This window comes from Mesoplodon densirostris, chromosome 3, assembly GCF_025265405.1.
Source record: "Mesoplodon densirostris isolate mMesDen1 chromosome 3, mMesDen1 primary haplotype, whole genome shotgun sequence".
NCBI lineage: Eukaryota > Metazoa > Chordata > Mammalia > Artiodactyla > Ziphiidae > Mesoplodon > Mesoplodon densirostris.
The window spans coordinates 165,659,930-165,684,252 of record NC_082663.1 but is presented as its reverse complement, the minus strand read 5'-3'; the positions used below and the strand labels follow the sequence as shown (position 1 = coordinate 165,684,252).

At 38.0% G+C, this 24,323-nt stretch overlaps 1 protein-coding gene across 1 annotated transcript; it reads right to left on the bottom strand.

Annotated features, from left to right (window-relative positions):
• Positions 1-770: 770 nt before the first annotated feature.
• Positions 771-22,591, bottom strand: PANK3 (pantothenate kinase 3). The gene is made up of 7 exons (XM_060094957.1): positions 22,296-22,591; positions 15,869-16,221; positions 13,810-14,063; positions 12,114-12,290; positions 10,966-11,089; positions 8,439-8,564; positions 771-7,023 (listed from the first exon to the last, which is right to left on the bottom strand). Exons 1-7 carry the CDS (start codon positions 22,321-22,323, stop codon positions 6,973-6,975), a joined length of 1,113 nt encoding a protein of 370 aa, XP_059950940.1. The 5' UTR covers positions 22,324-22,591; the 3' UTR covers positions 771-6,972.
• Positions 22,592-24,323: the final 1,732 nt, after the last annotated feature.

The window sequence follows — 24,323 nt, the reverse complement described above, 5'->3', positions numbered from 1 at the left end:
CTGAAATTTTTTTTTAAAACAAAGGATATGTACCTTCACAAGTTACCTGGCCTTCATGTTTTCAACCATTCCTATATGCCTGGAGTCTAGACAATCAGTTTGAAAACTCAGAAATCAATTTTCCAACTTAATTCCTCACATATTACAGAACACCATAGAAGCTTTTACAAGAACACTAAGAGATGTTGTCTATTAAAAGCAAAGAAATGAAGTTCTGGTTTAGAGAAAAGCGTGTGTGACATAACCCTTAACAAACTGTGGTAAGAAAGTACTGCACGTGTTCCGCCATCTCTGCTGGGAGTGCATCTAAGGGCCACTTTGCTGTCAACATCCATTTTTGGCATAGGACACCAAGGCCACGGTTCAAGGAAAAGCAAAGCTTTTCACATGTTAATAAACGTAAGGCTTAAATTTCAGGAAGGTTTGCATTGCATCTCTGCTAAACTAACATTTGTGCTTTCTAAGGCTGGGGAGAGGAAAGTGGGAAAAAACTTCAATTACGTCTTATAAAGGGAGACTAGATAGATAAACACACTTCCTCTACAATTAATTCACTCAACAAGTGTTTTTTACTGAATGCCTTCTCTGTGCCAAGTACTGGGAATACAGAGGTGAGCAAGAATTCACGATGTCCTTTCTCTCAGTTTACATTCTACTGTAGTTGATTTAATTAAACCCTTATATTTATTTGAAGTGGAAATGTGGGAATACAATATATAAACAATAAAAAGATAACACAGTAAACAACTTAAGAGAATTTATTTGCAAAGTAGGAGATAAAAATCATGATTTTAACATTTATTTAGAATATGAACAAAACTAGAAAAAGTTAAAACTACAGAAAAGAAGGTAGAGAGTACTGAAGTTGGCTCAGTGGCCACATAATACAAACAAGCGAAACCCAAGTTTCTTTCATGCAAATAAGCCGTAAGGAAAAGAGAACAGGAATGTTTATAGAACAGACCACAACAAGTATTTTAAAAATTTACATAAGAAACTGTACATAAATGAAAAAATAAATTAGACAATTTACAAGAAATGTTTTATAGGTTATAATAGGCTATAACTTAGTTTATTATGAATAAAATTTGTAGCACATCATACATTTTTACATCACAGATTCAGTGTTAGAATAATTCCAACATGACAGAGCTCAGACTTGGCAAGAACACTGCAACAGATAGAGTAAGGCAACTTAAATGGAAATGGCTTGTATAAGTAAAATTAACACAAACATCTTCTAGGTATGATCTGATCTGTAACTGGGCAGAATTAAGACAAATGCCACTCAATTTCGGTTAAAAAGTCAAAGTTTCATTGTAGTTCAAATAAAAAGTCAAAGCATACAATGTATTAAAAAAATGATAAAACCATCTTAACCTGACTTACATCCATGTTCCATTAATCATATTTAGGACAAGGAGACCAGAATATTAATGTTAGGTCTATAAAGTTATCTTTTGTTTCTAAATGTAAACTAAAAAGGGCACCTTAGAAAAAAAGTGGCAGATTTCAAAATGGCTTAATACTCGTGACAACTATCAACTGTGCCAGGTATGAGATCCGTATGATTCAGAGACACAACATAAAGCTAAAATAATCTCAAACTATCTGCATTATTTATGTATATTTTACAAATTATACAAAACTGAAATGTTTTCTTTGAAAGCTACTGGAACTGTAGGTACTGCCATGTATGAAAGATGTTGAGAAATAGAAAAAAAATCAGCACTATCTTAGACTTGAAATATAGTTGCACATTTATACAATTCAAAACCTTGGATTTTAACTTTATTCACTCCTTTGAAAAATACATTTCTCATTAGTTCTTTTAAACACAAAATTACTGGCCGCTATAGCAAAAAGACTGAAAATCTAAAAAGAGAAATAGTCTTTTGACTACACAAAGAGCCAGACTGTAAAGAATTTGGTTTTTTTCTTAAGGAAAAAAAAACTGATTTCCTCTCAAACACATCATTCAGTACAAACTGTAATACCTGAAGTCCCAACATCAACTCACTGCTACATTTATTAAGCTGGAAATATCAGACACATGTACAACCTGATTATTCTCAGGCAATCCTAAGGATAAAGGTTTTTAGGTCTTTATCGTACTTGATGTAGATGACTACAATCCATGATATTTCAACTCACTTAGAGATAATTAAAATTGTGTTTTATAAATCCCACTATGAATTGTGTTTGACAAAGGCAATAATTCTAGGAGGGGTTTATCCCACATCTATCCCAACTCACAATGATCAGAAATAAGAAACAGCTTAAAGAAAAGGGCTATTAAAAAAATCCCAAATAAATCTAACATTCAAACATCCATAAATTTAGTGGTATGTTTCTTTTTGTACAACGGAAAAGTTATAATAATGCCCATATAATTTTGAAGTTATAGCACAATAAAAATTCCAGATAGCTTTACAGATTAAAGCGCACGCGCACACACACCCCCTTGATATTACTTTAAGGTATATCTACTACTTGGCCATTACAGGCAATAACAAAACATTATGAGAGAATAACTACTACCATTCTATGGTGAGAATCCAAAAGCTAGTACCTCTCAACATGTATCAACGCAAATAAAATGAACTCTAAAACATGATGCCACATATCTGAACAAATTGTTTTTGTCACTTCAAATGCTGCCATGAATGGAGCAACTAACTGTCTTTTGGGACAGTCTGCTTTTCATGGAACCCTTGTTTTCAATAGGCTATTAAAATACCTCAAAGGAAGAAAAATAATTACTCACTTTTTGGGGTCTTTGCTCATCAGTTACTAGGCTCAGTAGAAATATAAAGCTACGGTCTCAAATATTGAAAACAGGCAGTAATATAGATAAAGAACATTACTTTCTGAGATTATCTGATGACAGAAACAAAGTTGGCTGAATTCCTTCTCTATTAGAATAGAACACCCTAAAATAAACAAACTTATTGGGAAAATAGGACATCATTGACATTTCATGGCAAATCATCATGTTAAATAAGGTCAAAGAGTATTATGACAAAAATGCAGTACGTTTCTAATATTTTGTTTATACATACCACAAAACAGTAAGTTAAATGCAAAATAACACATACTCATTTTTCTGGTGATCATCCAGTTTTTACATGGCTTTAGAAGAGGGAAAGTTTCTAAACTACATTCTCAAGTGCAACAGACTAAAAAGCATAAAGTGCTCAATAGAGAAAAAACAAAATATTAAAATATGAAACATTTTGCATATAACAAGCAGAGTGGTTATAAAGGACATTTGGAAACTACTGCCTTGCTAAGCTTTCCACCCAAAAATGCGACCTGAGAAATCAAGGCAAGATGCCTTGATTCAAGGCCAGATGGACTGCTCTTAGAAGGCAAGATACCGCTGGACATAGAGGAAAACCTTTTCCCTTTGAGCTGCCTCATTTTTCTTACGGAAGTGGACTTTCAGGAACTGGTACTGAGAATACAACAATCACATCTGCACACAAAGGTAAAAAACTCAGGAATCTTCACAGTCTAATATTTGGCAAACAATCTGAACCTCTAGAAGGACTGTCAAGACGCCACATATATTACTGGCAATAGCGCTAACTTTACCTAAACTAAGAGTCCACCTATTTAAACTATAGTAGCTGAGCAAGGAACGCCCTTGTCAATAGGCAAGGAAGTCTACTAGTACTTCGTCTTTGGAGAAGTCAGGGTGTAGAACTGAAGGCCATTAGTTCTCAAAGTCTCTCTGGTTAAAAGGCAGTCTTCTGGGGGTACGGATGGTGGTAGTGGTGGTGGAAAGTTCTAGAGCTTGTGTTCTTTACCAAGCGCCCAAGCAAACCTTTAGTGATCCTTGCATTTGAAAATGTTATTTTTAAAAATGAAATTAAATCCACAAGTTATAAACAAGATTCTCCTTGTGTGTACAGAACTCAATGAAGAATTAAAAAGGTTTCTTTTTAGTCCTTTAGAATTGGCTTCTCAAAGTTCAATTAGATAAGGTGTGTGTGTGGGGTAAGTCTCTGGAATCATCAAATTTACTGCAGTGAAGGAAATATACATTTTGAAGACTGATGAGGATGCTCAGGATGTGTCTTGGGCAACTTTATTAGTATCATTAGAAAAATGATACCTACTATAATGAGATGGCAGGATGCAATGTAAGATGTTTTTTGGAATGGTCAGAAATACAGCTTGTCTGAATAAAATAAACTAGGCCAAATGAGGTATTTCTTATCCCTCTTTACGTATTTAAAAAATAAGGTTCTCACATGTTCCTTCTCTAACATTATTTAAAAAGTCCAGATTCAAATTTAAGTTTTAATGAATACATGGTAGTGTTCATTTTTAAGAGCTAGTTCTAGAAACTACACTAATACAGTAACCACTACCCAAACGTGGCTGAGAACCTGAAATGTGGTTAGTCTAAATTGAGTTGTGCTCTAACTGTAAAATACATACTGATTTTGAAGACTAAGTAGCAACAATCCCCTAACCCAAAAAAACCCCTAAATAACTTTTTATAATGATTACATGTTGAAATGATAACACAGATATACTGGGTTAAATAGAAATATATAATTTAAATGAATTTCACCTGTTTACTTTTTAAATATGTCTGCTAGAAAACGCAAAATTAATGTTGCTCACATTTATTTCTATTAGCACTGTTTAAGAACATAAGAGCTTTTGAGGCATTAAGCTGATTGGGATTAGAACCAAACCTATTTACCACTCTACGCTTATACAAGCATTTTCCTGGGATCATAATAAAAACCTAGAATCTTGGCAGCCTTCATCACAATTCTGTGTTCTTATTAGAAATACTTATTAGAATTACTCCAGTAATTCTAGATTGTACAAGAGAAAAGCCAAGAGCTTTTCTCACAGTGGTGAGATAGTTGCTCACTTTATATGCATTTTAGCAGGTAACTTCAGTTTCAAAAGACAAAAAGTATGAATCATAGTCCCAAATTAACCAAAGTATTGATCAAATTAACTTGTATATACGTTTACCATTCCATTTGCTTCTTGACGACAGCCCTAAACCTATAACTGCTAACGTACAGTTTGCCACAGGTATAAAACTTGAAGTTATCATTTAAAAGCAAAACCTTCTTGTACAGATGCCCAATCATGCAATTCTAAAATAAATTAAAAAGATAGCTTTTGGCTGAAATATCTAGTCATGAAAATGGAAACATTTAGTAAGAAAATGTTTAAACACTGTAGGTTTTCAAAATGACCACTGACTGACATGAATTCGAAGTTCTAAATATTCTACATTCTAAAAATTACCTTCACATGCTTTTCCCTCTGAACATAACTACAGGGAGAGAGATCTTTATCAAGCACCACCTCTTGAGATTCAATTGAAAATTGTTCTCTACGGAGCAAAACTGTCATGTAAAAAGACAGCGTAATACCTCTTTCCTCCTGTAATGTAAGTTTTAAGCTCTTCAAAGTACATCCAGATTTACTGTAATTTAAGGAGGTGAACAGTTTTTCCCAATTTTCCCCAAGTCAACTTCCTAAACCATAAGTAACAGTCTCAAAAAACTTTGCTGAACTACTGGGCCTCCAAAATGTTACTGCCAAAGTGAAAGTCTGAAAAAATTGATAACATTATAAAAAATGACTTCAAAATATAGAATAAATTCCAAGGCAAAAGGATTTACAAATTTTGGAACTATAATGCTTTTATTACCAGAATGTACGAAACATTGATCCTTTTATAATTCTGCAATACTGCCTCAGATTCCCAGTTTCAAAACAACTCGTCTTTTAAATTTCCATAACATCTATTTAGAACAAATGATTTTTTCTACTGTTCACAGTAGAAGACAGTCTTTAGCTTTGATGGTTCAGACCTAATTAAACAGAAATGGCTAACTTTGGGCCTAAGATAAATGTGGTATAGAGAGAAGAGCACAGAACCCTACCAATACACATAAACCATACTCCATTCAAATAGTCCTGGGACCTCACTGAACGGACTTTCAAATAAGTAATTAAGCCTCCAATTAAAAAACATTTTAGGGGCTTCCCTGGTGGCGCAGTGGTTGAGAGTCTGCCTGCCGATGCAGGGGACACGGGTTCGTACCCCGGTCCGGGAAGATCCCACATGCCGCGGAGAGCCATGGCCCTTGAGCCTGCGCGTCCAGAGCCTGTGCTCCACAACAGGAGAGGCCACGACAGTGAGAGGCCCACGTGCCACAAAAAAAAAAAAAAAAAAAAATTTAAATGTACTATCTAATAAACTCAAAATACAAAAAATGCAGTTATCACCAATTATGTGCATTTTCTCGGGTTCATTTTAAAATTCAGGCTAATGTTTAACAACAGTATTTCAATTAAATTATGGCATTTGAAAAAGGTTATACTTCTGGGGAAAGAGCACATAAACATGCTTTTTGGGAGAAGATATGTTTAGAAAACAACAGTAATGAATAATTAATATTGCTTTAACATTTCTAAAATCATATAAAAATGATCATCTTTGATTGCCATTTCAGTAAGTTTCAATACAGGGTATGTTACTGTCCACTTACTAGTAACCAAAACACACATAGAACAGACTTGTAACAAATATTCAGAATCAATTCTTTTCATGAGATAAACATTTCTGAGACTTTAAGATTCATGTTTGAACATACAGTACTGCAATGTTGGCTACATAAAATAAAATAAATAGAAAATCTTTTTCAGAGGAAGCTCATTAATCAGAGGCTGTATTGCATTTAAGGATTTAACACTGGCTATATACAGAAGGGAAAGCATTTCACTTAGAAATACTTCACATTATTGGAGCTCTCTTTTTAATATGGCAACATATAGCAGCTTACCATTCTGATACTTAAAAATCAACAGGAATAGTGCTACTCTTTCATCCTTTGGTTCCCAGTGACAAATAATGCAGTAATAACACCTCTGGTTTTCAGTTCCTCTTGAATGACATTGATTAACAGAGAGAAACCCGATGCTTTAGGTGAAATTTGGCAGCCCAAGAAGTGCACCAACTGCTCCAAAATATCCCTGCATAATTTAAAAGTAATTATTAATGTAGTGCAGCTTCTAAATGAACATGTAATATTAACCACTATTAAGAACACACTTAAGAACATCGATTCAGAAAGCTACCAATTTGTGTCGTCAGTTATTGTAAAAAAATTTTTTTTAAACTGTATTCTCAATATATACTTTTTTTTTTGTAATGGAATTCCATGTTTAATTGCTCAGTATTTCAATCAACAGTCTACTTGAAACAATCAATGAAGTAAGTTTTCTCGTAGTATATAGTCTTCATACATTACAAATATTGGGTTGACCAATAAGTTTGTTCAGGTTTTTCCTTAAGATGTTGCAGAAAAACCTGAACAAACTTTCTGGCCAACCCAATACATATATATGTATATGTTTTTGTATTATAATTGAAGCTAAGCATTTTCTAGTTAATTATAATATATATACCTTTGAAATACCTATTTTTTTATAAAGCGTGGCTGTTAGACACTACAGCTTCTAGGACTATTGTTGCAGTTCTGGCTCCCCTCCCCTTTCCTGAAGAAAAGTCCTTTGGCTCTGCCTGCCATTCCCACAGCAGAGGACATGCCAGGTGGAACTGCACAAGAGTACACATTCTGACTGCTACAGCGAAAGCAGTGACAATGACACATGGAAGCTCATAAGAGCAAAACAAATACTCAGAATCTGTATTATTGAAATGCTTAATAAAATATTCACCTGACCACAAACAAAATAATTCAAGGTAAGTTTACTTAATCCAAAACATTTTGTGAACTGATACTTGCTCTGATCAGAATTTAACTGGATATCGTGATCGAATAGGAAAAAAAAAATCTCAAAGAATAAACTCCTAAATGTTAACAGTGGTTACCACTGGAGGTGGGGGTGAGGCTGTGGTGGGAGGATTAAGGAGATTTTCATTGCTAAATCATATATATTTTTATTGTTCATATTTAACATTTGTTCTCTCAGGGGAGGAAAAAAGAAGAAAGAGGGAATTCCCTGGCGGTCCAGTGGTTAGCACTCTGCGCTCTCACTGACAAGGGCCCGGGTTTGACCCCTGGTTGGGGAGCTACTACTAATATCCCACGTGAAAAACAATAAAAAACAAAAGAAACAAAAGAAAACAATTTAACAAAACAAACCCACTAAGTACACAAGCAGCCCCAGTATTTAACGAGCTCACAGACCTGATACTGCTCTCTTTTTCAGAAGAACTGTGAGATTCTCATCTTAAAGGGATGTCTGCCAGGTTACAAAAACGCCCACCCCCTAACTCAAACTGAAGTGAGGGAATCAATATACTATTTACGTAAATCACAGTTTTATACTTCACTTATAAAGTACCAGGCAAGGAACAATATATGAAACTGCATTTAAAAGCATGCTATTAAAATTCACAAAACTTTACTTTCATATCATACCTCATGCTCTAGAAACAATGCTTTCAGTTGACCTTTTGACCAATAATCCAGTGCATATGCCAAAAGTTTCATCGAGAGAGTATTGACACGTAAAAAGTTTCCAACAAAGACAACTCTGTTTATTTTCTAAAAGAAAAGAACAAAGAAAATGACTTGAAAAAAGAATTATCAAGTAGATTTTACAATACAATACAGTTCATGAGATCTCTACTTACAAATATAAACAACTACTAACTTTTTTTAGTGCCTACTACATTCCTGGTATATGCCTTCATAATCCTGAGTATTTAAAAATTAGTTTAGGACATGTCACTACACTTGTCAAAACCCATAGAATGTACACTAAGAGTGACCCCAAATGTAAACTATGGACTCTGAGTGATGATGTGTCAATGTAGGCTCATCGATTTTAACAAATGTACCAAACTGGTGCTGGATATTGACAGTAAGGGAGGCTGTGCATCTGGGGGGGTCAGTGAACTTTGTACCTTACACTCAATTTTGCTGTGAACCTACAACTGCCCTAAAAAATAACATCTAATTTAAAAAGAAAAGTTCTGGAAAGACCCTAGTTAAATGATTATAGATAGACTTGTTTTTGAAAAATGGCCAGTAAGTAATATATTTAGCAAAGAAAGTAATTTGGAGAAATATTACTGATGAGATAAAAGGAGACAAACCAAGGAAAAGTATCTTAAACATGTTTAGGATTAAAAACAAGCTGTAAACTTGGTCAGCATGTTGCAGTTTATGCTCAGTAATGACACAGAAACCGTGGACTTTTATCTATAGCACTGGAGAGCAAAACTGACTGGGATACGGGCATGCCCACCCAACCCCTAGGGCTTCCAGATGGAGGAACTAATATTTGTTTTGAATCTCCAAAAAACCTATTTCTACTCTCACAATAATATAAGTACTTCTGAGTATACATTTTTGCACACTGAGTTTGAATAGCGTAAACTATGGCCTTAATTACTGTTAATTGGCCAGTGAAAATCTGGACCTACAGGGATAACAAAAAAGACCCCAGATTACTGTCTGCCCCTCAAAGTGAAATATTTCCCAAACCTAGGTTCAAATGCCAGCTAGTGGTTCCCTCAACTAACTTACTACACTGTTATTAAGAAACTTAAAAGACAGTATTCTAGGGCCTCCCTGGTGGCGCAAGTGGTTGAGAGTCCGCCTGCCGATGCAGGGGATACGGGTTCGTGCCCCGGTCTGGGAGGATCCCATATGCCGCGGAGCGGCTGGGCCCGTGAGCCATGGCCGCTGGGCCTGCGCGTCCGGAGCCTGTGCTCCGCAACGGGGGAGGCCACAACAGTGAGAGGCCCGCATACCGCAAAAAAAAAAAAAAAAAAAAAAAAAAAAAAAAAAAAAAGACAGTATTCTAAGTTTGAATTTAGAGTCATTCAGAGGATTAATTCGAGTCTTTGCACAGTTGTTCTCTCTGCTGGAGCCTCCCTTTCCCCAAATATCTGCACCCATGATTCTCTCACCTCCATCAAATCTTTGCCTAAGAGTCATATTTTCAACAAAGCCTTCCTTTAACTACCCAGTTACTCAGTAATTTGTCCTCTGCCACTCTCTGGTCTACTCTCAATTCTCTTTATTTTGTTTAATTTTCTCCTTTTTAAAAATAGCATTTATCACCTAATACAGAATAATTTACTTGTTTACTACATCACTAGAATGGCTGTAAGCTCCACAAAGTCAGGGATCTTTGTTTTCTTCACTAATTTATCTCAAGTGCTCAGAACAATACCTGGCACATGGTACTCTGTAAATATTTACTCAATGAATAAACGAAATGAGTGAACAAATGAAGAATTTCTTTAAAAGATTCCTTTAAAGAATTCCTTTAAAAAGTAAAATTCCCAACACATTGATATTTATAAAAATTAAATGGGCAAATACCTCTATTACACAAAGGCAAAACTGTATATACAGTCTTCTTCAAATAAAAATAACCCAATTATGAGGTAAATCTAGCAGTACATGCTTTTTATAAGTATACATCATTCAAATTTCATGTGAAGAACGGTCTCAGTGCCTTCATAGCCCTGTACAATGCTGCTTGATCCATATGCAACAAGGCAGCACTGTAAAGAAGCCGAGGGCAGTAAGAAAACTTCCAAGTACTTCATTAATCAAAGGTAACACTAGCAGGAAAAAAAAAAACCCCACCCACTTTCAATAGTAAGTTACCTCAAAACATCTTATTGTTTATATAGAATTTTTGATTTACAACTTCAAGATATTTAGGTTGTATATTTCTGAAAAGGTTTCTGGATAAATATGAAATGTAAATTATCTCTTTGTCCTATTTCCGAACTGAATTATCTGCTACTTTCTTTAAAGGTAGTATCACAATTGGATAGGTAACATATATATTAATGAATCTTGGGATTTAATGGATTAAGAGATCTCGATCCTATGAGGCCTCCTTAAGGAATACGAAGAAGCCTGCTACATGTATGTAAAACTCCAACTCACATTTTTCATATAATTAAACAATTTTTTTTACCTCATTAACAGCACACATTCGTGCCACAGAACCAATGTTATTGGTGATAGTAACTAATGTAGCTCTTGCTAGATCTTCTTTACTAACAGATTCTCGCTTCTCCTTATAAATCATATTCCCAAAACTGCAGAGAAATGAAAAACAAACAAAATCAAATCTGCTGATAACAACATTTCATACATTTTGAGAATACAGCCTACAGATAAATCTACACATGTATAAAATAAGGTATACATGTACAAGGTTACTTACTGACCCAATGAATTGCACGTAGGAAAATACTGGGAACACCCAAACATCTATCAATCTATGATACATTCATACAATGAAATACCATGAAGCTGTTAATAAAAAAAAAGGAGGGGGGGAGAAAGGAAGGAGGGAGAGAGGGAGGAAAGGGAGGAAAAAGAAGAAGACAGGGTAGGGAGGGAAAGAGGGAAAGGATGAGGGAAGGAAGAGAAAGAAAAAGAGAGAGTGAGAGAGGGAGGGGGGGCAGGCAAACAGACTAGGATATACTGCTGTTGTAGACTATACAGTCCTCCCTCTTATCCATGGGGGATTGGTTCCAGGACCTTCCTTGGACACCAAAATCTCTAGGTGCTCAGGTCCCTTGTATAAAATGATGTAGTATTTGCATATAACCTATGTATGTACTTGAAATCATCTCCAGATTACTTAATAACACTTAATACAATGTAAATACTATGTAAATAGTTGCCTGTGTGCAGCAAATTCAAGTTTTGCTTTTTGCAACTTTCTGGAATTATTATTTTTCCAAATATTTTCGATCCAAGGATGGTTGACTCTGTAGATGCAGAACCATGGATAAGGAGACCCGACTGTATACAGTATACTATATAATGGTATATAAATGTTACCTTCTAAAAGTTACCTTCTGTAAGGGGAGGATAAGGATATTTATTTGTATTTGCATAGAGAAACACTGGAAGGATACTCAAGAACTAATAAAAAGTTTCCTATAGTGCGTTCAGGGGAGACTTCTTGATGTATATTTAATTTTAAAACGACATCAATGTTCAAAACTTAGAACTAAACTGGGTAAGAGGAAGCCCCTTACAACTTCCGGATACACTGCTTTCTAAAAACTAAATAAGCAACTTTAATTACAATGTAAATGTTAACCTTACCTAGATGCTACGGCCCAGCCAGGCAGACCAAATCTTTCATAATCTCCTCCGTAAATATCACGGACCAGCTTGTCAGCTTGGGTGCTGTCACCTTTGGATGCCATTTCAAGAGCCTCTTCAAAACTTTCACAGCCAGTCAATAAACTACATAAACCAAGGAAGGTACCCCCTCCAAGGCTAAAGAAAATAAAGAAACTTAGTAAGTTGCATTTACACACTGTAGTCTTTCTCCAAAGTAAAAGCATGGAGCACTCATTTATTCAATAAACACATGGATAGATATTGCTAAACCTAAGAAAAACAGCAGAACCAAATTTGTCAGATCAAAGAATAAACCAAAGGAAAAAAATGTTGTCGTGTAAACAACATGACACAGAAGACCTTTTGTATCTTCTAGTATCTTCACCTGATACCTTACACTTTGTAACTGCTAAAAATAAATGTTTTTGTGTGCATGAAAAAGGAGTGCTAGAAGTTAATACCGTACAAATTAAAAGGAGAAAAATTGTAATTCTAAATGGTTTCCAGGAAATAATTTTGTGAAAGGCCTATTTACTTAGCCTGATAAGGCTGAAATCAACTCAATGTGCTACATTAACATTTACATGACGCCGATATGAATACAGTGAGGACATTTATGTCAGGCTGGTCATCATGTTAAAGACAGAAATTAACCTGGTTCTATTATTCTTTTGGATATGCTCATAAAATGAAATTATGCCACTCTAGCCCCTAAAATCAAAACCTTTGCTCCCTAGTCTCACCTAAATTTCTAACAGGTTCTATTCCTGAATCACTGTTGGAATTTAGTTAACAGACTGAATTTCTGTCTTTTTGAATTGATTGAAGTAGGTAGTACTTCCCTGTAATTCTTTGGCATAGAGAGTTTCAACGGAGGTAGACTTTCGGCCACCACAGAAATAAAGTACTAATTAAATTTAAGTATTATTCAAATAGGAGTACTACATTAAAATGAGTTTTTTTCGGGACTTCCCTGGCAGTCCAATGGTTAAGAGTCTGTGCTCCCAACACAGGGAGCACAGGTTTGATCCCTGGTTTGGGAACTAAGATCCCACATGCTGCACAGCGTGGCCAGAGTTTTTTTCACAAATCAATCTAATTTAAAGCATCCTAAAATCTTTCTTCCTCAATTAAATAAATAGGAGCCTCCAGCTTCCTTAAAAGGTGATAAAGTACATATTGGAATCATAAGGAAAAATTTTAAATCTCATTTCACATTCATATTCCAGGTATTAAAGAAAAGAGTTCATGTTAAATTCATCCTATATGAATTAATTACAATGTTGCCAAATACTCCACTTAAATGTGAATCAAATAAGAATGTTTCAAGCTCTAGGCTTAAATATATCTATATAAAAATGAGAAAAATGCTTTGGAAAATAAAAATGTTATTGGAATTATTCCAGATAAAAATTCACTCTTTTCATTATGGAAATTTTGATGCCAAATGATGCTAACCAAATATAAACATTTAATGATTTTAGTTTGAGTCTACACACATGCCTTATAAAAAAGTATTATCTGCAACACTTTAACTTATACTTACACATCTACGTTTTTAGCTGTTGCACAATACACATTAGTTTTTTGATGAAGCTAGCATTAATATATAGATTTCACAATTTCTGTGTAGAAAACAACATGAATGCTGCCTTAAGAACAAAAAGGTTACTACCTTGTCCCAGTTACTCGTTTATAGTTGTCTTTGGAATGGACTGCTAAAATACTGACTCCCGAACCAATGTTTACTACCAGCAGTGGATAGGGATCATCCAGGTTGAAAGGCATCTTTTGGCATCTCTCAGGTTCTGAGGCATTAGCAAAATAATAGCACTCTGCTTGTCCATTGAAACTGACAGAATCTATATACAGCAAGCCCTTTACAAGGCAGTCAAGTTCATCCAGTTTGTGCAGGTGGAGGTTTCCAATCTGTAAAAAAACACCAAAGCGAGTTTTGTAAAGTGAACAAAGGAAAGCATTCAAAATACTTGACTCGACGATACCATATAATTTCCATGTACTTTACAAAACTTCAAAATCATTTACAACCCACACGTTTTCACTTGTTTTCTTTTGTGTCAAAATCTCTTAGGGACTTCATTTAGTCCTGTGGTTCTCAGTGGTGGTGGTATTACTTCTAGAGGCGTTTTGGAAATCTGTGGGGACTTTTTAGTTTTCACAAAGATGGGGAGACGGGGAGAATCAAACTAACATTTACTGGGCAGGGACTTGGGGTGCCAGACATCCGCAATGGGTGGGGCAGTTGTGCAAAAAAAAGTTAACCCTTTCCTGCATTACCTTTGAACATTATGACAGACATTTTTGTAGGCAGCAGTAGGAAAATTTGTTTATAATTATCTGAGCCTATGTAAACACAAAGTATTTTATCTATATGTGTATAGACACAAGGTATTCTTTTTTTTTTTTTTTTTTTTTTTTTGCGGTACTCGGGCCTCTCACTGTTGTGGTCTCTCCCGTTGCGGAGCACAGGCTCCGGCCGCGCAGGCTCAGCGGCCATGGCTCACGGGCCCAGCCGCTCCGCAGCACGTGGGATCTTCCCGGACCGGGGCACGAACCCGTGTCCCCTGCATCGGCAGGCGGACTCTCAAACACTGCACCACCAGGGAAGCCCACAAGGTATTCTTTACGTGGTTTTAATACATACTAAATCTGCTAGGAACGCAACCACCACATAAACTGAGGAAGTGTTGTACTTTTTTACTGTTTGGAACTTTACCTTGTGTTGTTTAGCATCTTTGAAAGTTATGTCACAACAGCAATACCACTTATGGTATTTGATTCTCCAATAAAACATACCTTATCAATCTTAGCAGTTGTGGCTTTAGAAATTAAGTTCAATCTATGTACATACAAGCATCTAAATCTGACTACTTCATTATGCCCTCTTGTGTGATCATACCAGAGAATCTACCTACTGATAATATAAATACCTTAATTTCCTGTCTTTATATTATAGTTTGGGTACTAATGTGAAACTATTAAATTCATTTCAGATTAGTAAAGGTATATTATAAAATATTTACTATAAAAGATCTCAGCTTAGATAAGCTTTTCAATTCTCTAAGGACTTATTAGGTATCACTCCCCCTTGTGTTCCCATGGCACCTCTTTTCATAGCAATAGTATTAATTATAATGCATTGTACTTCTTAATTATAATGCACTGAACTTATTGTTCACTTAAATGTGTGATCTAGGATACGGCACTCTTTGAGAGCTAAGTCTGTGTCTTATTCCTAGCTGATTTCTCAGTGCCTAGCACAATACCTAACACAAACTAGATGTTCAAATATTAGCTTAATAAATGATTGAGCACCAACAAAAACAAATATTATAAAACTTCATCACTAGAAAATATCAATATTTCTTTAAAAAAACTTAGAACTCCGTAATTTGAATACCAGTATCTCCAAACAATGGCCAGGTGAGAGCTGCCAAATTCACTGAAGTCTGCTTTTACTGTAGCTTTGTAGCAGTTCCTAAATTTAGCAGGTTTTACCCCATATTATGTACGATAGGCCCAACTCTGGCCAGTTTTTACTCATTGTATAAAGGTGTTTAAATGCTCCAATCAAAAGTAAGTCATGAATACATACTTCCCCTGTATCAGCAGGGGGAACTAGTCTAAGAAACATACCAGACAGAAAACGAGCCTCATACTTTAAAAACGGAAGAGAATGGGTATCGATTTTTGCCTGTGAGTGAAATACCTACTGTGCGAAAATCTTTTTCAAACTTGTAAGCACCACCTCCTGTAGCACATAGCACCGTGTGTAATGTTGAGAAGTTTTTATCTCTTCCCATTTGGATAAAAGTAGGCAGGTCCTGGGTTGGAAATCTGATAAAGTGCAAGTTCCCTCTCCGGCCAAAAAGTGTTAAATCTTTCAGTTCAAGGTGTACATCCCGAATACCAGTGGATCCATAGGCTACATTAGAAGTCAAATATTTCCGGATACTTTTTAAGCTCTCAACTTCTTCTTGTTCTTCCTCTGCTGTGATATCGATAGGTTCAAAATATGAGAGCTTTACCAGAGTTCCCCCGATGTCCATGCCAAACCATGGGAAAGCTATGGATAAAAAAATAAATATCCTGATTTTAGAAAAGCGAATTAGGACCTAGTTAATTAGCCACAAGCTTCATTTACCCTGAATCATGCATTCAGTCAATAATCCTTTTTTTTTTTTTTCTTTGCAGTACGCGGGCCTCTTACTGTTGTGGCCTCTCCCGTTGCGGAGCACAGGCTCCGGATGCGCAGGCTCAGCGGCCATGGCTCACGGGCCCAGCCGCTCCACGGCATGTGGGATCTTCCTGGACCGGGGCACGAACCCGTGTCCCCTGCACAGGCAGGCGGACTCTCAACCACTGTGCCACCAGGGAAGCCCAGTCAATAATACTTTTGAGGTAAGACAAATCTATGTGAAACTCACCCTTTTCCCTTCAAAGTGTTATTCCGTGTATTTTCTAAAAACCCGTAACTCAGCATGCCTGGGGCTGGACCAGGGCCTTTTAATTCCTGGTCTGGTAGGCATTCCTTTTCATTTATTACATATTTGTCATGTGCCCCAGGAGATTAGGAAAAATTTGGACCAATCTGGTTTTAATAATAGGTCATCACCTACGGCTTGAAAATGTTTCTAAGATTTTAATGTAATAAAATTGGCCTATAATCACTTCAAGTAACCCAAGGGAAAAGTACCTCCTTAAAAAGAACTTTTTTTCTTTGCTCATTAAACTTACTAGGCTTCTGTAGTGCATGTGGTTAATAAAGTTAGCGGTTGATAACGTTGAAGGTCAACCTACTTGGAAACAGGCACATTTGGGGAGGTAGCGTCATCTGGGTTTGGGACTTGGTGCCTCTCACTAACTGGGCTACATGACGTTGGAAAAGCCATTAACCTCTCAAACCTTAGTTTCCTTAAGGTCTGTTTCTATTCTCTGGGATCTTAATCATGATGATAGAGACTCAAAAATAATTTAATACGTAAGATACATAGATTACGAAATGCCTAACATGTATTTAATAGTTTATTATGTATAAGTTGTCAAGGAAATTTAGTTCCCTCTAAAATCCTACTTTGTTTCTTATATATTCATAGTTTACTTATTTACTTATTTGGGATTACGAAATGCCTAACATGTATTTAACAGTTTATTATGTATAAGTTGTCAAGGAAATTTAGTTCCCTCTAAAATCCTACTTTGTTTCTTATATATTCATAGTTTACTTATTTGATATGTGTGTGCACCATTAGAAACCGGGAACATACGATTCAACAAGAAAAGGTTCTGTACATTTCTCTATACAGGCACAATGCTTTTGTCACCTATAGATCTGTATAAACAACTAAGATGCTGAAGAAACTAAATTTTCTCAATTTTGTTGGGTAGCTAGCAATGGAGGCCATCTTAAAGAAGTAAAACACTTTTATTGATACATATATTTTTTTGGCCACACCCCGTGGCTTGTGGGATCTTAGTTCCCTGAACTAGCGCCCTGCGCCCTGGGAGTGAAAGCGGGGGCTGCAAGGGAATTCCCAGTAACACACTTTTAAAATGAATGGGAGGCCATTCAAGACTCACCTCACATCTAGCCTGTTAGATACGTCTATGTCTGTTCTCTTAGGGGTATCTGCTCTTAAAGGAAGAGTAACTGGAGATGCTATACATGAATGTCTTGGTTACCTTAATATCCAAACTAGAACATTACAGGTCCCTTCTTCTGAACAGAGATCCTTTCAACTCGGCAGAGTTCTGAATTCATCTCCTTAGGCCAGAGAAATAATCACCATTCAAAAAGTATGGGAGAGGCAACAAGAACACAGAAGACACACATTCTTAATTACGATCCACTCCTTTCATTTAGCAAGTGATCTAATTTCCAGTGCATTAAAGCAAATACTTATGCTTGTTATTTTGTCACTAACTAAAATGAGAAGGGGAGGGGGCACAAAACTCAAACTTTATTGATCTGTGATAAAAGTACAAAGTTATTAAGGACAACCAGTGGCCCACTAATACTTCCATGAGGTAAGAAAAATACCACTTTCCAAAGAAATCAGGCAAATATCTAAATCTATAGCTTTGTTGCTTCTGGCCAAGGGACAGGTTAAAAGTAGGTCACCAGTGCATAAGCATCCTACTTCTTCATACAGCCTAAACATTTCTCACTCTTTCGAGAATAAAACTCTCCCCTGTCAAGGTGAGAAAAATGAACCAAAATACATTTAAAGAACAAAACATACCTTCCATAAATATAAGTACTTTGATGATGGCAAATAAACATTACCTTCTACAGACTTTGAGCATTTCCTAGAATAATAGTAGCTCCTATTCTATTTCTCACCTGAACCTAAGAGAACTGCCATTAGTTCCCCATAAGTAACAAAAATATCCAGAACCAGCAAAAGCAGAGTGCTACCAAGAAATTATCTTTCCTACTAGGTAGATTAGGTATGCAAAAGAAGAAACCCACATGCCTGATCACTTTTTTTTTTTTTTTTTTTTTTGGCGGTACACGGGCCTCTCACTGCTGTGGCCTCTCCCGTTGTGGAGCACAGGCTCCGGACGCGCCACCAGGGAAGCCCCCATCACCTTTTTAGCCACAAGGGCAGACTGTTAATTTCTAACAAACTGCATTATAAAAGTTTGGTGTCTTGTTAAGTGTTGCTAAGAGGTAGCAGAGAAACTTTAAGGAGCTATTTAATTGCTATTGGCCCCATGCAGATTTTAGCCCAAAGGGATCCTATGCCAAACTAGAATTTAATTGCTCTTGAGCAGAAAGAGAAACCAAATGCTGAAAGATGTTCAGAAACATTGGTGGATTATTTTAAGGAACAAAATTCTAAAATGATGAGCATGTGCAATGGTATCTTGAACCAGATACGGTTCCAGTTCCTGAATAAAAGACATTTCACTCTTCCCAATAATCATTCCAAATAAAAATGTTGTTTTAAAACAGACTAAGAGGGGCTTCCCTGGTGGCGCAGTGGTTGGGAGTCCGCCTGCCGATGCAGGGCACACGGGTTCGTGCCCCGGTCTGGGAAGATCCCACATGCCGCGGAGCGGCTGGGCCCGTGAGCCATGGCCGCTGAGCCTGCACGTCCGGAGCCTGTGCTCCGCAACGGGAGAGGCCACAGCAGTGAGAGCTCCGGGTACAGCCAAAAAACAAAAACAGACTAAGAAAATAAACCATACTCACATCTTCAGTATTATAATTCCTCAGAAGAGCTTCAGAAGACTTTTCCCCCCTTTGGTAAATTAGTTACATCTAAGAGAATATTTGAAACTATCACCTCTAACTGCACCTTACTATCCACTGGAAGTGATCATTCTTAAGTAATGACTCAATTTACAAACAGGCCAATCAAATTACATAGAAGCAAACGGCACACATATGCTACATACTTCTCTCTGGTCTTGACAAAAACTTCACATACCTTACTGCTTGGGTTAGCAAAGCAGGCACCCAAACCTACACTGCACCAAATGAAAAAATATATATATGTATATTAAAAAAATCTTTTATTATCACCCTGTTAATCGTGTTACATGCTCTACAGGTAAGCAGAATAGAGGCTGACCCTTACCTTAAAAAATCATGTCAGTTGAGGTACGCCACTGTTTAGATTTTTACTATTATTTAAGTAGCGTGAAAAACACAAGTAAAGGTAATGCAAACATTGCCACTGTTTTGGTTCTAGCAAAAAATTTTCATTAGATTAATGTTTGACTTCATTCTTCCCCTGGAGTTGAATTAACACATAATTTCAAATGCTCATCTTTTAGTTATACAATTTAGAGGGTGAAACCAATTCCTTTTCTTATTTTCTGGTTAAATACAGGCATTTGGTTTATAGGCTGGTATATACTAGTGATGTATCAAAAAGCAATGTTTTCTAACACTTGGGTGAGTAACTCTAAGAAAATGTGTGAAGCCAAAGTCACTTGTTTAACTAGTATGAGATACAGTTTTTAGTTACTAGTGCTGCTCTAAGGATTAAATGACGCAATGCATGTAAAGATAGTGCCTTTCATACAAAGTGCTCACTAAATTTATGATTATAAAAAAAAAGAAACCCTACGCAAGAACTCAAAAACAAGTGTGTCTTTAGCTAAACTGAGTGGTTTGAAACATCAGAAATAATACTTTCCAGTTATATATATATATTTCCATGACAGTTCATAGTTGAAATACTTTCTTTCCCACACACAAAAGAACAAGATGTTCTTTATTTTTACTGTAAAGAGCTGAGTAGACAGTAAAGTCATCTTTTACATATAGGAAACTGGAAATGTTATTTCAGACTTCTAAATCATATTAATTGACTGGTTTTTCAGCATAACTCTATTTAACATTAATGGCCTCACGATGTACCACAATATATTAATAAGCAAATTACTTCTAAAAAATAGGTGTTCTTTTATTTCTCAACCTAAAGTTTATTTTATAAACTCTTAATTATCATCTTTGCTAGATATGAAACACCTTTGCCAGAGATGGTATTCACACCTGATTATAAGTTTGCCCAAATCTAAGTCATCAAATCGCTGTCATGGCAAACATAAAATAATACCATAAGGGTCAGAATATGAGCTTGTCATTTTTAGGTCAGAATATGAGCTTGTCATTGTTAAACTCATTTTACTAAATGGAAATTCTAACACAAGCAGAGAAAACCTATGTGTTGAGGGAAGATGTCCAACTGTTCTACATTACTGCATCTGTTCAAGATTATTTAATTCAGCAAATGTAAAGTAAAATAGTAGTATTTCTATATTACTCTCATTTTAAGACTTCACATCACTATTTCATAGACTCCTGAACGAGAACTCTTCAGCTATCGTTTTTTTTTTTTAAATCATTGTTTAAAAAGATGTTTTAACTGGCAGATAAAACTACCAGATCAGAAAGGTTTGTGCTTCTCTAAGTATTTAGACTACGCCCTACAGGTGCAAAAGAAAGAACACAGGACTATGAGTCAGGTGACTTAGGGCCCTGAACCTCAGTAGCAGAGTTGGTTGGTGCAGCCTTGGAAAATTTACTCTGGGGCTCAGTAAGTTGTTTTCCTCACCAGTAAAATGAGAACCAAATTATCTCACATTTAAATAACAACAGTTTTTGGAGTGCTTTGGTATGTTGCCTCTCCGTGGAGGTTTTCAAGACCGGACAGGCGGGAAAAGGCTGTATCAGTGCTCCCGTTCTATGGCAAGAGATTTCCTAGAACTGCTGGTAGGATCACACAACACTGCAAAATGGCAAAACACCAATACAATTCTAAGACAGAAGCATGCATCCAGCATTCCTAGTCGCTCTGGAAGAATGAACTTCAAGTATGACAATCACAACGGCTGAGTGATTAAATAAGCCATTCACAGGAGTAAAAGGTTTTTAAAAAGGCTAAAAATAAAAGGAAGCAAATAAAAGTTGATCTCTCTAAGTATGGAAAGTTTTGGGGTTTTTTTCTTTTTTTGGTTTTTTTTTTTTAAGTATAGGCTATATATATAGTCGTAGAAAAATGTCTACGGGTAGTCACCAAAATATTAACAGTGGTTAGCTCTGAGTGGCGGGAATACGGATGACTTTGATCTTTTTATCTCTGTTTTTAAAAAAACAAACATGAACTAGTTGTTATTCTAAACAAGTCACGGCACTTACCCACCGGTAGGTTACATGCCGTGTTTAAAAGCTCCAATTATAACAACAGAGACAACTCCCAGGAACCCACCGGGATTTCAAGGACACAAGCAGAAAGCTCAGAAATCAGTTTAAAAAAATTAAAAAAAAAAAAGAGTGGTAAATGTCCCCGCGCAACTTGACATCTGTTAACACCCATTTTCAACTTGACTTCAGAGGAAACTGGTAACTCTGGTCTTGCCTGCCAAACCCCAGAACAAAAATTCCCCCTTGCACCTCCCAGCTCTCGAGGAGGAAAGGCTAGGGGGCGGCAAGCGTTCGTCAACCGAGCGTAGGGGGATGGGGAGGGAGCCTCGAACCGGGTGCTGCAAAGGTCCCTCCGCCCCCATCCCGTGCTGGGCGACGGCTGGGAGCGACCGGCTTCGAACCAGGCCACCACAATAAGGGGCTTCCCGACGTGGCCCAACTTGCTCTCCCAACCCGACGAGCCCAAGCCCCCATCTTACAGGGTTTCTTGGCATCCTTGATCTTCATGGCGTCGGCCTGAGGGGCGAGAGGCAGCCTCGGGTACGGCGCGCAGAGGGCTGCGGCGGCGACTCCGGAGGTAGCTGGGCCGCGCGGGGAGGCCCGGCCAGTTCCTCCCCTCAGGCCGGGCGGGGCGGGCCAAGGGAGGAGCGGGGGCGCCTGAGACGAGGCCCCGGCCCAGGGGGCGGCCCCCCCACCCCCGCGAGGGGCGGCCGGGACCGAGCGAGCAGGGGAAGGCCGCCGGCCTCGCCGCTCCGGGGCCCCCCGCCGCCGCTCCAAACAAAAGGCCCCGATCCCCCGAGCCGCCGCCGCCGCCGCCGCCACCGCACTGAGAAGCTGCCCGCCCAGGCGGCGCCCACGTGACGCGAGTGCCCCCTCTCTCCGCTCTCCGCCCGGCTGCTGGGGACTGTAGTTCCCCGGGTCGCGAGGCCCAGCTCTCAGGCTGCAGTCTTACAGATGGACTACAAAACCCAGGATGCATCGCGGGCTCTCCTCCGCGGCCCCTCCGCTTCCGGAGATGGCCTCAGAGTGGACCCAGAGAGAAGGGGGCGGGGCCTTAATCACGCCAGCGACGGGGCTACCAATGGTGGCTGATGTGGGCGGGCTCCCGAACCCGAGAGCTGAAGCCTCGCACCGCCGCCGAGAGAGAAGGGGAAGGGAAGTCTTTGATGGTACTATCGTGGCAGTTCTGCAAGTCGCAGACTTCCTTTGGAGGCAGAAAACCTGGTCAGTGTGCCAGGGAAAGCGGTAAATACAGGGCTCTAGAGCCGCTCTTTAGACAGACCAGTGAATGCATTTGTAAATTAAAGTCATTCACGAAGGAATCCCCTGGCTTAATAGAGACACCGCGAATGCTGGAATTGGAATGATGATGATAGTAATGGCAATAGCAATAATAGGTAACATTTATTGAATGCTTACCATGTCCCAGGCACTCTGCTGAGCTCTTTTGGAGAATTATTTGATTTAACTAAGTAACTTTGTGAAGTGCGTGCAATTATTATCTATCACTCATTTTGAAGATGGGACAGGAACTGAGAAGTTAAGTCACTTGCGGAACACATGCCCTTTGCCGCGGTTCCTTGGTTCCCTTAGGGGCCCTGTAGCCCAGCTCCCTCCTTCCAGAGGGGAAATTGATCCCCAGAAAAGAAAATTAGGTGCTACAGTTCTCACTCCTTTCCCTGTGCCTGCTAGATTCTGAGTTCTGTAGCTGGAATGGGAAGGGACAGCACTGGGAGCTCTTCTGGCCTCCCTCCCCCAGTTAGCTGACCAGGAATTTAGTGACTTTGGCAGTAGATGGTTTGAGAGTTGGCAATGGAGGATTGAGCCTTATTGCACCTTCTTTGTGGAGGATATGACAAGGATTGTGAATAAGAACCGGAAGGGACACAAACGATCATTTAGGGAGCATGAACAAAGAGCTAGCACAATACAAGTGCTAGCTTGAAATATAATGATTGAAATATAATGATTAAGAGCTTAAACTTGAATTCACATCTTGGTTCTGTGATTTGGTTATAAATTTGGGCAAATTACTTCATCTCTCTGATTCTCATTGGGAATGATGATGCCTACATCTCATGGGATTGAGATGAAGATTGAGTTGAAAGAAGGCATATAAAGTGCTTACCTCGTTGCCTGGCGTAGAGATAGTGATCAGTAAGTGATGACTATGTTTTTTTTTTTTGTTTTTTTTTTTTTTCTTTTTGCAGTATGCGGGCCTCTCACTGTTGTGGCCTCTCCCGTTGCGGAGCACAGGCTCCGGACGCGCAGGCCCAGCGGCCATGGCTCACGGGCCCAGCCGCTCCGCGGCATATGGGATCCTCCCAGACCGGGGCACGAACCCGTATCCCCTGCATCGGCAGGCGGACTCTCAACCACTGCGCCACCAGGGAGGCCCGATGACTATGTTTTTATTGCCATCCTTGTCCTTACTGTAAAGATAAAGGAGAAAGATTAAGTATCTAGACTGTTTGTCCAAGGTAATTATTCAGGATTGGACCCGGGGT